At 42.2% G+C, this 15,084-nt stretch overlaps 1 protein-coding gene across 5 annotated transcripts in view; it reads left to right on the top strand.

The window, feature by feature from the left end:
- AGAP1 (ArfGAP with GTPase domain, ankyrin repeat and PH domain 1) overlaps window positions 1-15,084 on the top strand; it is a 304,357-nt gene that overhangs the window by 111,441 nt on the left and 177,832 nt on the right. For all 5 annotated transcript variants that reach the window (XM_026047459.1, XM_026047450.1, XM_026047442.1 and 2 more), the window contains 3 exons: window positions 3,169-3,254; window positions 6,593-6,734; window positions 8,594-8,728. In XM_026047459.1, the coding sequence (XP_025903244.1) occupies window positions 3,169-3,254; window positions 6,593-6,734; window positions 8,594-8,728 (363 nt within the window). The remainder of the gene's footprint in view (window positions 1-3,168; window positions 3,255-6,592; window positions 6,735-8,593; window positions 8,729-15,084) is intronic.

Here is a 15,084-nt window from a genome sequence, read left to right as displayed (position 1 = left end):
AGATACTTAAAGACAAATTCAAAAGAAAACCCTTGAATGAGAGCACATTGGGTGTGGGTATATTATCTTGAGTGTTTTTTTTGGTAAATTCTCTTTTCATATTTATACACATTTTTCTTTATGAAAGGAGAAAAGTGTGTGGGGGGGGAATCTTAGCTTGTTTGGTCCTTCCCGTTTGAGTCGTCTTTGGGCTGTTTGCAGTGGGAAGTACGGTGGGGGAGATTTTTGATAAAATTTGCTTTGAGAGAGACAATTTGGGGTGGAGATTCTGCCTTTTCCCTTCACTTGGGAACTGATAGAAAGGTTTGAACTGATCGCATCAACTGGCAGTCACGATGCTTGACTATTGTCTTTGCAGGTAGAAGAAATCCAGGAGCTTAGTTTTTCTTGTGCTTTGAGTTAAGAATTTAAAACAAAAAGTGTGTCAGAGGACTTCAGGGGAGCAGAAGTATCAAGGGCATCTCTAGTAAATCAAAATTAGGCTATATAAGCCTGGGGAGGGTGGGGAAAATATTAAGAGGAAACCAAGGCATTAAATAAATGATTTTTCCCTGCTCAGAGATTTGGGTGGGAGGGATATTTGTCACAGTGCGCTTGCAGCAGCGTTTATGTGCAAGAGTGAAATGTTGAGCGGTGTGAAGGACCCGATGGAAACTAATGTATACAGCAGGTAACGAGCATGCACTGCTTTAGGGGAAAGCTGCTGCTTTGATGGGTTTAAATCTAATGTATGCTTGTTGGCTGCAGTGCTGCTCTTCCAACACGACAGATCTTGGTAAAATGGCGCAGTGTGTTATTTAAATTTAATAGTGGAAATAAAAATACATTATCATGGTAGCAAATTTAAGGCGCAGCATTTTAGGGGAAGGCAAGGAGAAGATATGAGAGCTGGAGGCTTAATGTGGATTCATACAGCAGCAGAGCTGTTGGATGCCTTTATACAGGCATTGTTAAACATAGTGCACCTCTCACAGCTGCTTCCTCAAAAGTAATTAATTTGATGTGTTAGTGACCTTGAAGTCTCTCCAATCTTGTATTGCTGTCAATGTTTGTGATCTGCATATGTATTTTAATATTATAGTCATGGATATTTTTCCAATTCTCTGCTTATGCTTTTTATTTCACCTTGTGTGTAGCTGCTTTGTGCCTCTGAGGACCGAGCATGAGCACGCAGTGAGGTTTGAAAGGCAGCCTATTGACGAGAGGGAGATTAGGGGATGGCTCTTGTACGTCATCTCAGTTCATGGTCTTTTATAAATAAAGGTGTGAACTTTCAGTGCTCAAAAATATGAAAAAGGCAATTATGCAAAATATTCAGTCTTCAATTAAAAAATATATACTGCCTTTCTGTTGTTACTTAAAGCACAATGTGTGTCTCTGGAGGGCTATGCATTAAGTAATTGGATTTATTTAATACTTCATTATGAACCTGATGAAAGTAATTGGCAAAGTTATTCTATAGGAATAAAAAGAGTTATATGGCTAATAAAAACTAGTTTTCTGAGAGCTAAAGCTAGCGTCCTTTCAGATTTATTTTTTAATCTTTCCCTTTTCAACTTCGCTATTAATATTTATTTCCTCCCCCTTATCTTGGAAGCTGAAATGAAATTTGCTTCTTGACCAAGATGATGAAAAATCTGTAAATACACAGTGCTCATTTTCTATACAACAGAAGGATAAAAAATGTGGCCATCTTAATGGCTCAGTGTTTGGTGTCTCATAGCCATTCATAATAGGGTAAACTTAAAATAAAATCTTGTTTTGATGTCTTAGGTTAATCATGAAATGCTTTTAAACCTTTTTCCTATTGCGTATAGCTGAACAGTTGAGTAGATTTAATTTGAAACCTCGTGGCTGTAATGATGGGGCTGGGGGTCGGTGGGTGTAAGGCAGTTTGATGTTGCCGAAAGGTTGGTGGTTATTGGGTGCTGGAGGGCCCTGCTGGCCTGGGTGCGCTGGCTGGTCGCTCAAGAGCTGCTTGGTGGAGCTGAGAATTGCCCTTTCTGCTGTCAAGTTTTTAAATGTATTGATTTGGCTAGTGTGGCAAGGGTTGAAGTAAGCGTAGTTGGGGAGTTGGATTGAAATAAAACTACAAATAAGTCATGTTGTTTAAAGAAAAAAGACATGAGTTTAATGTTGATAACTATATTTTATCTTAACCTGGAAAATTCATGTGGGAGGCTAATTGGAGAGCATGAGGCGTATAGGCCTCAGGCCCTTGGGGGCTTACTGGCTAAGATGAGAAGGCTTTTACTTCTAGCAGAACATAAATCCAGCTCCAAGACTCGAGCAAGCAAAGTTGCTTAATCCAGGTTTAGGCTCAGTCAGTGCAGAAACCCTAGATGTGATTTAGAAGCAGCGTGGTGCCTGCCAAGCCCTGGCCCTTGGAGGAGAGTCACCTGTGTTGTGCCCCTGGGTTGTGCTCCGCGTCGCCGCTTGGGCAGCTGAAGGTCGCCTTGTAGCTCCCTCTGTTCAGCACCCATCCTCTGCTCTGCACAAGCGCTAAATAATCTCAGCCTCCCTAGAGCAAAACAGGACTAGGTTTGGATCAAGGATTGATTCTGCTCTTATCTCGTTCTCCAAAACAAGTCTGTAATTCACTCTTTCAGCACGTGGTGCAACATGTCTTAAAAGTTCAATGCATCTCTATGGAGGTACCACCATGTAGTTTCTGTCTAACATGTGTCTAGTATTTTCCCTAACTGTGGTTTGTGAATATAGAAGTTCCATTTTCATAACATATGTATGTGCGTTAAGAACTGGGCTTCTCTTGAGGAAAACCTAAGGAAGGCATATAAGAAATTAATTTTAGTTCTGACCTGTGCTGTTTCTGTTGCTTGCAACAGAATGTTAGCATTTGCAGAAGTGCTTTCTCCCCGTTTCCCCAAACAGCAAAAGACCATCTTTAAATGTGTATTAAAAACAAGCACCCATAAGATGGGAATTAACATTTGTAATGCAATTGGCATATTTTCCCATTGATGATCTGAAAATATTTGGCTTAATTTTTCTTTAATTTCTATGCTGGAGTGCAGTAGCTTGTCTTATATTGACGATGTTTTATGCACTTGTGGAAAGATCTTAAGAGCTTTTTTCCCCAAGCGAAGCCTTTTTCTATTTTGTGTTTTGTACCTTTTTTCTCCTGTAATGAGTTACTTTGTGTGACAGGTGGGAGATTCAAGAAAGAGATAGTAGTTGATGGACAAAGCTATCTGCTGCTGATTAGAGATGAAGGGGGCCCTCCAGAGGCACAGGTGAGCATTGCATATAGAGATTTAATCATGTTCTCATTTTTTAAATGTATTTGAACCTTCCTTTTAAGAAAACTTGCTTTGTTCTGTTCTTCCATTGGTCCTGCTCTTCCAGGTAAAGAATATGTTTCCCTCAAGTGAGAAGTGTTTTGTTGAGAAAATATTTGTGGTTTCAATTACAATGCAAAATAAATCATAAAAGATATGAGGATGCGCTATAGTCAATGCCCGATTTCAGAACCAGAAGATACTTCCAGTGACAAGAAAATTGTATGTTGCAGACTTAACGATTTCTTAGGAGTTCAAATGCTTAGGTCCTCAAACAGATAAATGCAAAGATGTACGTGTGTACAAATCTGTTTATTTTTGGTTCCCCCTTTTCCTTCCTGTGGCCTCCTAAGCCTCGACTTCCCAAGCTGCAGCTCAGCACCACTAAGTCCTTAAGTTGCTGAAGTGGTGCCTGTGCAGTGACCTGTGCTGTGATCTGTGCTGCTTCGTCTCATTGGAGGTGGCTTCCCTGCTGCGTGCAGGACTTGCCTTGGAGAAGCCTACCTGCCTGATGGAGGTCCTGCTCCTCAGCCATCCTTGTGGCTTGCCCCGACCTTCTCCTGCCTGAGCATCAGCAAGGTCTCCTGAGCACGTGCTCTGCCACTGGCCTTGTTTGCTCAGCTCCTTAGCGGCAGGGCAGCTTCTGAAAACGTCTCACTGTGAGACCTGTGCCGCTGCCAAACAGCTGAGCAGGAGAGGTGCCAGCAGTAGCAGCCTGTGCTCGGGGCCTCCCCTTCAGCTTATGAGCTACAGGAGGCTTTTGGAGCCTGGAGGAAGGTGGTGGCACAAAGGAGGGGAGAAAAGAGGTAGAGGAACCGGAGACCCAGCGCGACATCCTGGAAGGAAGGAAGAGCAAAAACAAAAGCTTAGTGTCACTGACACATCTGCAGTCGGGTGAGACAGGAGCTTAAATGAACTGTACTGTTCTCGACTGTGAAGAATTTGGCTGAAGCTCACAAGGATTTCCAGGCCTCAATGCTTATAGAATATTCATTGGGGAGAAAAAAAAAACAAAGACTAGAGGTATATTCATGAATCTTAATATCTTGGTATCTAAAGAATCGGTTTTCTTGCAGAGTTCCTTTGAATGTGCTGCCTTTGCATCTTAGATGAATCTGAGTTTTTTTGAATGTCTCCTGTTACTGCTGTCGAGTTTGTACCTCAGCAGATAATGATCATGGAAAGGCTTAGGGTTTTTTTTATGTAAGAAACTCTTGCACCTCTCAGAAGAGATGCTTCACATGCAAGTGCTTGCTTTTAGTTTTGTTTGGTATAATTTCAAAATCTGTTTTTTTCTGAAAGATCTTTTTTTTGGTGTTAATTCCTGGAATAAACAACTTAATCCTGCATTCATGATCATTTATAACTGCATAACACCAAAAGGACCTGATCTGAAGAAAACATGGACTTGTTTTATGGTATAGAAAGGGTCACTTTTTGCCATAAGTTGATGTTTTGCTGCAACATTTGATGCAACATTTCTTTGTGTATGTGGAGAATCAGGAGAGAGGTACAACCACAGCAAGTACCAAGGCGAACTGCAACGCTTGTGACCAGCATCGGCACTGGGACAAGAGCCTTCCCAGCTGGTGACTTCCTTTCTGGAGCACCAAGAAGGCTGCCACAGAGAGCTCAGCTCACTCTCTTTTTCCCGACACCAAGGGAGTGGGGGAAAAAGCTCACCAGAAGACTCTCTTTCTGCATCAGTCATCTTCTTGACCAATATAAGATTCTTCTAGCATGAAAACATGAAAAGAACTTGCAGATAGCTCACTGCAAGCACTGGGAACCCAGCTAACTGCACTGGCCATCACTGTTCCATTCTTACCCTATGCTAAACTTGTAACCATAGATCATTTTGTGTGCCAGGTTTAGTACTAGCTTTTGCTGTCAACTATTACAAGTGCAACGTCATTTTCCTGGAAAGACCAATTAATGCCACAACTGAACTATACAGCTCTGCCACAGGCTTTTTCTTGGTTTTTAGAGCTTTTCTGTATAGCTTGGCTTTGTTTGGACTTGTCTTGGGGGAAAAAATAGATTTAGTTGCAGTTGTGAGACTGGAGATGGATTGTCTGCAAAGTGGAACAATCTCTTGCTCTTCCCTGCACAATAAAACTTGAAATGTATTGGTCTGAAATGAGGCATCCTTTGCTTTCCAAGTAGTGCATGTTTTTCACAAGTCCTTTAGTTTTTATTTTGACAGGTCAGATATTCATGAAGTTTGAACTTATATTAAAACAAGAGAAATAACTAATTGGAAGTGTTCTGTGACTGGAGAAATAAATAATTGGGTGTGTTTTGTGACTGGAGGGATCACACTGAATAACTCCTTGTGATCCTTTTTTAAAAATATATTTTTTTAATGTTCAGTAGACTGCTACTGCTACACTGAATATATGGAACTTTAACTTTTCAGTTAATACTGAAAAGTATTAATTTTTTTCTGAGGAGAGCATTAGCTTAGAGACTGGTGCTTTCAGGATCTCACTGCTGGAAGCAAAAATCATTCGCATAATTCAGGCAATTCTGGACAACATAGAGATGTTTAAGTTAAACCAAATAGCAAGTCCTCAGTGATGATACTACCTCCAGTAATTTTGGTTCGATCTTCTGGTTTTAGTAACTGAAGTTAAATTGCTGACCTTATTTTGTCAGCAACTATTTTGTATAAAACAAGCCATATCCTTACCTCGGAGGTGATTCCTTTCCCAACTGTTCAAAGCCTCCAAGACAATTTTGCTGCTACTACACTATAACCGCAAGAGATGACGTAATGTTTAGTTTGAAATAACTAACTTTTTTGAACATTGGTCAAGATGGAACAACTATATTAGTCATGCTTGTAAAAACCAGAGCCGTTTATTTGTCTTGGTAATAACAGGAGTATCAGTGAACATGCATGGGAAGCACAAGGTGGGTAAATAACACAGTAAATAAGACACTCCCATGCCTAGAAATAATGTTTTTTAGTTGTATGGAAATCTCAGTCTCTCTTTTTTCTCTCTGAAACAAAATCAGTTTATGCTAATAGTAGTTGGGCTTATAGTGTCATATATTGAAGGAGGAGTTGAATACAGGAAAAAGTTTAGTTTCTTCCGGATCCCACCTGGCACAATGATGAATGTTGATTCATTGTTTTATGAACAATATAGTGTAACTTGGCTTTGAGCTTTTATTGCTAACTAAATTTTTGTAATGTGAATTTCTATTTTCCATCAGTGCAAGGTGATTTTTTTGTCAATGTCTTTTCACTATATGCTGCTTCTATTTCTTTTTTTTTTTTCCTGCAGTTTGCCATGTGGGTGGATGCTGTTATATTTGTCTTCAGCTTGGAAGATGAAATCAGCTTCCAGACTGTTTACCACTACTACAGCCGTATGGCCAACTATCGCAACACTAGTGAAATCCCAATGGTACTGGTGGGAACGCAGGGTAAGTGTGCTCTTGATAATGTTCCCCACGAGTGGATGTACTTCCATGTGAACTTCCGTGGCCGTACAGGGTTGGCAATGTCCTGCTGCTGTGTTTTCCCCTCTTCTCTTGGTCCTGACATCTGTCTGGTGCTGGCAGGTTGTGGCTAAACTGGCAGGTAATCTGCAAAGTTGAGTTTCTGCTGTCTGGGCTTCCTCAGCATGCTGAAACAGGGTCCAGGACTTGCAAGGATTGCTTTAAAATGGAAGAGAAATCCCCACGGGATGTACCCTCGAGGTGCCGATAGGACCTTGGAGGTGCTGATTTGGATCAGTTCTTGCATCGGCTGGAAATGCATCCTAGAATGAAACCCTGCTTTCTTGTTCCAAAACCTTTTTCCAAGCAGCAGCTTGTGCCAGCTCTTACATGGCAAAACACGGCAAGGGGAAATCAGGGGTAATGGGCTGCGTTCTGGCTCTGCGCTGCCTTGCAGGGGCCCAGCTCCCTGCTAACCCTGCAGCTACGGGACCGTCCTGCCGCTGCTCGGCCAGAGGGAGCTGGGCGTGTGGGAGCAGCCGCAGGAGCCGGCGCCGCGGGGCGCGAGGGCGAGCACGGCGGGCAGCGCAGCACCGGGGCCCCGCGGCGGAAACAGATGATGAGAAAGGAAAAGGGAAGTGGGCAGAAAAAACTCCTAGGGTAGCAGAAACGGCAGCCAAAAGCAGAAATGAGCTGCTTTAAAGGGCTGCTCTGTCAACTTAAATTGTGCTTGAAAGATGAGAGGCGGCAGAACATTTGAGGTGTGTTTATTTCTGCATTTGTATTGCTGTGGGTTATGGCTTTTCGTTTATTACTAAAAGTGAGTTTGGTTTTCCAAGTTCCTATTTGCTTGCAGCAGAGATGCAGGAGAACGTTTGTTTTAATGTGTACAAGAAGGAAAAAAAATTTCCCGATTTTGGAGGTATCATGAGAAGAAAATACAGCTTTTAGATATCAACAACTGTTAAACTGTGTAAATGAAACTTAATCACTTGTTGTTTAATTTTTTTACTGAAGTGTTATTTTGGGGAGGATCTGTGAGAACCTCCCAAAACGTTGGCACTTGAGTTGGCACCTCGAGGTGCTTTCCAGGATGTGGAAGGTGAAGCCAGAGGGCAAGGTCCTTTGTGAGGCTGCACGACTGAACGTGCTGGTGAAGCCAAAATGCTCCAGTGATGCTGTCCCCTTGCTGTTCATTTCTGGTTAAATGTCTTCAGCGCCCTCTGCTGCTATATATTAAAATAAATGAAAATCTGGCTTTCTAAACTCTTTTATTTTAATTAGATCATATAGGCTATAGCAATAGCACCAGCTAATAAAAGGTCAGGTCAATGTAGAGGAATTTCCAAACCAGTCTTGCCAGAGAGGTGTTTTCTTTGTTGAGGAGTATTACTCTGCTGTCAAGAAAACTAAAAGGCAATTAGGAAATGTTTCTTAACCTAGGAAATGCAGAGTTTTGGACTACGAGGGTGTGTGGTGGGAAGCCTAATCATCTCTCCTATTTCTTCTTTATTTGACCTGGGAGAGTTGAGCAGGGCAACAGTAGGAAGAGGTGGGTAACACCAGCAACCATTGGGAACTGTAGCCGTAAGCCAAGTGACTTATTTCCCCACATAAAATTTCTTTTTCAGCTCCTACAGGTAGACTCTAGACAGTGCAGTAAAAGGCATGCCTGAAAAGCAGCACTTGCAGAGAAGTATCAAATTTTTAATTTTCCCTATGATTTTTTCTAAAAATTTCAAGAATCACTTGAATGGTGCTTAAATTCATTGTTTGGGTATAGGTAGTTTTAAGGGATTTTTTTAAATGATATTTGACAGTATATTCTTCTGCTATTGTTGCAGATGCCATAAGCTCCAGTAACCCTCGTGTGATAGATGATGCCAGAGCAAGGAAGTTATCCAACGATCTCAAGAGATGCACTTACTACGAGACCTGCGCTACCTATGGGCTCAACGTGGAGAGGGTCTTCCAAGATGGTAAAGATGACTTTATCCATCATGCATGTCACAGCGTACTGTCACTGCTGTTTAAGTGACCCTGATTCAGACGGTTTCTTCTTTCACATTTGTTAATGTTTAAAAAAGAAAAATGCTGTTTTTTAGCATTGCCTTTGCGAAGAGCTAGAGATGCTGGGCTTGGGCTTTGCTGTGCAAAGCTGGTGGTCGGGCACCCTCTTGTGGAAACCAGCAGCCCTGTATGCTGGGATTTGCAGCCGTCTGCTCTAGCCTTGGCTGTGGCTTATTTGAACGTGTCCTGTCTTTGCAGCAACAATTTTGTGTGTTTAAAAACAGTGGTTATATTGAACTCTCCTCCCAAACTCCTTGGGTGTATTTTTGACACCTTTTCTTTCCCAAGATCTGCAATGCTTGCAGTTATGCAGGATAGCATCATGCTCACGTACATCTGAGATGCATATGAAACTCCTCTTACTAAATGAAGTCAAACCATTCTAACGTTTAAATAGAAAACACTGAGCTAAACTGCACTGCACTGGACTTAATTGCAAATATGAATATAGCTTGCTGTCTTGCTGGAGGGATTTCAGACAAAACTTTTAGCCCCATACAATAAAATGTGCTAATTGCTTTCTCTTGAGCTAGTTACATGTGGAAATCAGTGTTTCCAAATTGCTAGGCTTTCCTTAGTGCTTGCTTGATAGCTGTGTTGCTGCTTTCAGATAAAGAAAGTGGAAATTTCATGAAGGTTGTCTGATTGTCTGGATGTAGAAGGATAATTTGTTTTCTCAGCGATTGTTCTTTCTCCTGCAAGTGTCCACAGAGCTCTACTAGTGACTTTTTGTCCATGTGACTTTTGTTCATGATACCTTCTTTACTCTTTTCCCCACAATTAATGTCAGCAATAATTTAATGGAATGATTAATATTATGAAAATGATAGTTCATTATTTAATAGTATGCAGATACATTGCTTACATTTCATCATTAGAGTTGATGAGTTCACTCTTGATTGCAACAGAAGATGTTCATACTTTGTAATATGGACACTTCTGCAGTAATATTTCATTTTTGTCTAGTGACATTTTTATATACCCATGCATAGTTAACGTGCCATTATGTGTTCAAGGTAATTATTCTTTAATGTTTTTTGAAGCCTGCATCCATGATTTGTAAACAGCAGTTGTCAGGACAATTCTTAGCCTTTTAAAACGATGATACAATGATAGAATGATAAAATGATGAATCGCTTCACTTTCTATGTGGTAAGAATGATTTACAATTTAATCTCTTGATAGCACTCTTAATTTCTGAAGCGTAGACATGCTGTGAGGTAGCGATTAGTTGTTTCTTTTAAAAGTTTGGACTCAAAAGTGAAACAGGATATTGAATATCTTGGGAGGATTTTAACCGTGGAAGTTGTCCACTTGATCCTGGTCTTGGATGCTCTAAACCTGGAGCTGCAGGAACAGCCACCGGTTTCACTGGAAGTGCAAGAAATTCCAGGTTATGTGTTCCATAAATTCCTTTTTAGCTTTTAATAGTTGGAACAGGAGATTCTTGGATGGTGGAAATGAGAAAGTTTTAAGAATAAAATAGATCTCACTATTATGTGGCCTTGCTTTGGGTTTTCACATTAAGAATGGGGATTTTCTCCCTCTGCTACTTATCACAATGAATTTTATCAATGACATTGGAAATGATTATTTTAATATTTCTTGTCAGCACAGTATTGTAATGACTACGTACTGCCCCAGGATGCCTTCCTAATGATTTTTGCCCTCTTGAATTAGCGTGATGTACCATTAATGCATAAAAATTGCTTTTATTTTTGTTCATCATGTATTCATAATTGCATGCCTTTGCCAGCTTTACGTTCAGTTTTTCTCTGACCCACTTAACTATTCTCTATATTGCTCCTATGTTGCAACAAAAATGTGAATGGTCAAATATCTAGATAACCAATTTGTACCACTGGTGTGGCTTGCATCAGCAAGTGTGAGATGTAGGGTTTGGAGTCCATCGTTTTGAGTAAGTGTGGGATCTCTTGCTACAGCTTAACCCTTCACCTAGGTGGTATGGAAGGGCAATGTGGTTGCATCTTCCTATGAGACGTTTTGGTGTGGGCATCACGCGTGTAACTGCAGCTCACTAGAGCTTCAAGTGGGAATTTTGGATGTGCTGCACTGGATCTGGGCTGCTACATCAGGAGTTGGACTGCTGCTTGGGCTGCGGGTTCTGGATCTTGCCACTCTGCCTCTTATTCTGCAAATTAAACCAATATTTTATAATGAAGTTGTCTATTGTTTCAAGGGGTACCCTGAAGTTTAACTTCCCCATGTAAGCATGGGGAGATGGCCAATTAATTCTTGCGTATCTGCTTCTCAAGGAAAGGCTGTCACTTGCTATCAGTATTAGCAAGTCAAGGTTTATAGATGGGTTTTCATTAAGAAACGTTAATCAGTGTAATGGGAAGAAAATGAAGTCTCTGCCCTGTTGGGCTGACAGCTTTGGAGGCCGAGGCCGTGTTCGCTCACGCACTAGACGGGGCCGGGGGCGGCGGGGCCTGGCGCCGCGTGGGCCCGCGAGCTGCGTGGGCCCGGGGAGCAGCTCCTCCGGCCCCTGCTCTGACTTGGCCGCGGCCGCTGCACGCTGCCCTTGCGGGAGGCTGCTCCTGGCTACGGCCCCGCGTCCGGAGCCACGTGTGCGCCTCATTGCCTGATGGTGAGGCTAGTCAGGGATGGACTGTGTCAGCCTCTTAAATTGTTTATTTATTAACATCCTCCAGTGCTATAGCAATGCCAAGAAATGCGTCTTTTTGGCTTGGTTTGGTCCAGCCATTTCCTTTATTTGTTTATTTTAATAGGAGAAACAAAAGGGATGATATTTTTGCCATTAGTACTGCTGCTCAGCTTGCAGCAGTGACAACTGAGTCGTTCATTTTGGGGACCTGCTGGCTCTATAACAGACATAAAACTAACGCTGAAGGGGCGAGTCTCCCCGCTTCGCCACGCTGCCTCTCCTGGACACTTGGCCTGGTGGGGCCTTGCGGGTGTCCGCGTCCCTGTCCCTTGCATTTGAGCGACAGGTCACTAGGGGGCAATGTGGCCGTGACCAAGCATGGCTGGTGCACCAGCCTCTCCACACACACCCCCGCTTCCCTTCGGAGGATACAGACATAAAACTAATACGCTGCTCGAAGAGACCGTTTAGGCGCGCAATAAGATACACTCCATAAAGCGTGTGAAGCCCCTGGATCAGCAGTAGCCGGGAGCAGGGAGACGTCGCAGCTCCTCGGGCAGTGCGAGGGGGGACGCGAGGGCAGCACCGGTTAATGAGACCCTGCAGATGCGGGTAGGGGTGCCTGCTCCACTGTGCTCTTGGGTTTCCATCAAATTATGGAATAAAACCCCCCAAATTCATTATTTTTGCTGGAGACCTGAGGTTTTTCTATGGTTTCCTTGTTCCCCAGCTCCTTCCTGTGCTCTAAAGCTTTGCCCTGGAGGCCCCATGTTGTACCAGGCTTTTCCAGCCTTGTAACCCCTTCACACTGCTCTGATATTAGGTGGGGGCACTTGGAAATTGCAAATCTCTGTGCTGTGGGACAGTGAATCCTGTGGCACATTGAGAAAATTTGGTGTCCCTTACTGAATTAAACATGACAAGGAATATGAATGTTACAGCATCTTGCATTATTTTGATGCTAAATCCAAGCTATGTCTTGTGTTAATGTGCTTTCAACTCATGCTTATCTTAAGTGTATCCTTTTCTCAGAATTTTGTATTTGCAGTGTTTCCATCTCTGGAATGGATGGAAAGAAATAGGGATGAGGTTGGGCCCCTGGTCAAAGATCAGAGCCTGGGTGATGGTCACTTTTTGAAGGATGTATGTGCTATGGGTTTTACCTGTAAGCACTGGTGATGCACCAAGTTTAAGGAAGCCCAACACTACTTTTTTGCAAGCATGAAGAAGAGCTGGGACCTTGCTCTAACATCAAGTTTAAGCTTGAACAGCTAAGCTAGAAGTCTGGCTCTTCTGACTTCCCCTTTGTCTTGCCAGGGACTTGTGATAAATGAATATACACCTAGTAATTCTTTACTTTCAAATACACAGCACAGTTTCCTATTGCTGTGTGAAAAATAGTAAAGCTTAAATAGGTTTTGAGCCACTTCATAAACTCTCGTCATGGATTTTAGTTCTGAGCTTTGTGTAGCCAAGTTAGAAGAATTAAAGTTATTTACTAAAGAAAGTAAGTAGAGAGGAGGACAAAACTGATGAAATGGCCTAGAGCTTCTGTTTTGGGAACTTTTGTGGATTGGTCCAGGAGATTGATAGCTCTTAATTCAAATTTGAAAAGAAATCCTGGGTCAGGAGGCATCGTGGTGTTTTGGTGGCCAGTTGCTTTTTAGTGGAGTTGAAAAGGCGAGAGGTGTGAGCGTGCTTCGTTAGGGGCGCCCGTGTTGCCCTTTGAGGTATAAAATGGCATTAGCACATTTGTGGGGTGTCTTGCAAACAAATAAGAGTTACTTTTCTGTAATTCCAAAAACTGAAGTGGATGCAAACACTGAAAGAGAAACCTGGTAATTCCTGATTTAGTGTCTTCTGCCTTTTCTGTATTAATTGTTCTGTATAATTCTGGATTAATGCAGACTTTGTGGTTTTCCTTCTGGGTGCTTTCTTCCTTGTTTCCTTACGTGTTCAGTGCCATGATTAAACTGTGATTCTGTGATATTGTCCCACCCTATCTGCTTGTCCTTTACTGAAAGCTTAACAAATATTTTGAACCAGATGTGTCAGTGATGTCATCAGTTTCCTTTTAGTTCTGTTTGTGTCTGTAGAAATATAAATGGTGCTCTGAGGGAATGCGATTGCTTTCTCTTCGGAGAAGCAGGTTATGCTCTTTTGGGTAGGAATATCTAGTATCTGCTGCTGTCATTTAAGCCCCAAGTGAAATTCACTTCTATCTGATAGCCATCAGCTACTGCTTTTTAAAAGGCGAGTTATTGCAGATAAGCCTCACTGAATAAATGGCTGTTTTGAATATACTGACATATGCTTTTCATTTTTCTGTGGTTATATTTCTATTTCTAACCTATTCCTGATCTGGCATTTTACACTCTGTTACACATTGGGGTTGCTGTTGCGTTAGCACCTTGGGAAAAGTTGCTGCTACTAATTCTGTCTTGCGTCTTGCAGAGCCTTCCACTCAGTAGAGGAAAGGGAAATAACAAATGGGAATATGATAAATGTCCAGTTGGGCTGGCAGAGGTCCAATTATGGAATACATTCCAGTGTTAAAATTTTGAATGCTGCCTTAGAAGTGGTAGAGCTGGTGATGGAAGATGGAAAGAGCAGTAATTCCTGTGGTTTTTTTAGCTTAAGCAAAGCAACCTGCAGAGGAGCCCTGTTGCATGCCTTTGCTTGGGGAGCATCCAGGAAAAGCCCTGCTGCTGAGAGTGCCCAGTTACAGCGGATGGAGCCAAGTGCTGGGATTAAAACAAAAGTATCTTTCTTAGCCAGGTGCTTTAGCCTCGATTTTGCAATTGCTAATGTTGCTGTAATGGGGAGGATGCTTGAGCTGACTCAAGGTGTGATAAGGGCCAAAAAGGGCCTTACCAGAGGCTAAGCCATTTAGTGGCAGTTTACTGCTCTTATCTTTAAGCACTTTGCCTTTTTATTTGACTAATTTTAAAATCAGGCTGCAGCTTGGGGAAAAGACCATGGTGTGCACTCCAATGAACTGTGCATCTTGCCTCAGTGTTCCACAGACACTGTCCATGGAGGTTTCGAGGGAAAAAAAATCCATTGAATATTTTTTCTAGTGTACTGCATTCTGAAGCTTTCATCTAAGTTGTAAAATAAACAAAAAAACTCCCCCCAAAACACTTGCTACATTACTCTGACTCTGGTTTCTGTAACTCTTGCCCACTCGGGATGTGTTGGGTAACACTTTCTTAAAGAGACTGGCAGGCCTCTTCCCCTGCAAGAAAGGGAGGCTTTTATGTCGGAGCTATCAAACATTTAAAAACGCGTGTAATAAACATAATCCTTTTGTAATGCTTTCTGTTGTGGAAAAGCCATGGTTTGAACATCAAAGTTTATTATTCGAAAAGATGGCTCTTCAAAAGCGGCTTCTGAAGCGCATTGCAAATCGTTCCCTTTCAGCTAAGCCATATGCATATGCAAATCCTCTTGAGGCTCTTTGCTGCTCTGGGCTTAGGCCCTGTGTATTCAGGGTTTAAAAGCCCCCCTGAGTGCCGGGGGGGATGTAGGAAGCCAGGGCGGCTGGGGGCGCTTGTCCTCCAAAATTCATTCCCATGCTCAGGAGGATCAGCTCCTGTTGCATCTTTTTTTTCTTTTTTTCTTTTTTTTTCTGTT

The sequence above is a fragment of the Nothoprocta perdicaria genome, unplaced genomic scaffold, assembly GCF_003342845.1.
Source record: "Nothoprocta perdicaria isolate Ctin4 unplaced genomic scaffold, notPer1 scaffold_11, whole genome shotgun sequence".
Lineage (NCBI taxonomy): Eukaryota > Metazoa > Chordata > Aves > Tinamiformes > Tinamidae > Nothoprocta > Nothoprocta perdicaria.
The sequence above is the reverse complement of the archived record's forward strand: the minus strand, read 5'-3'. Positions and strand labels throughout refer to the sequence as shown.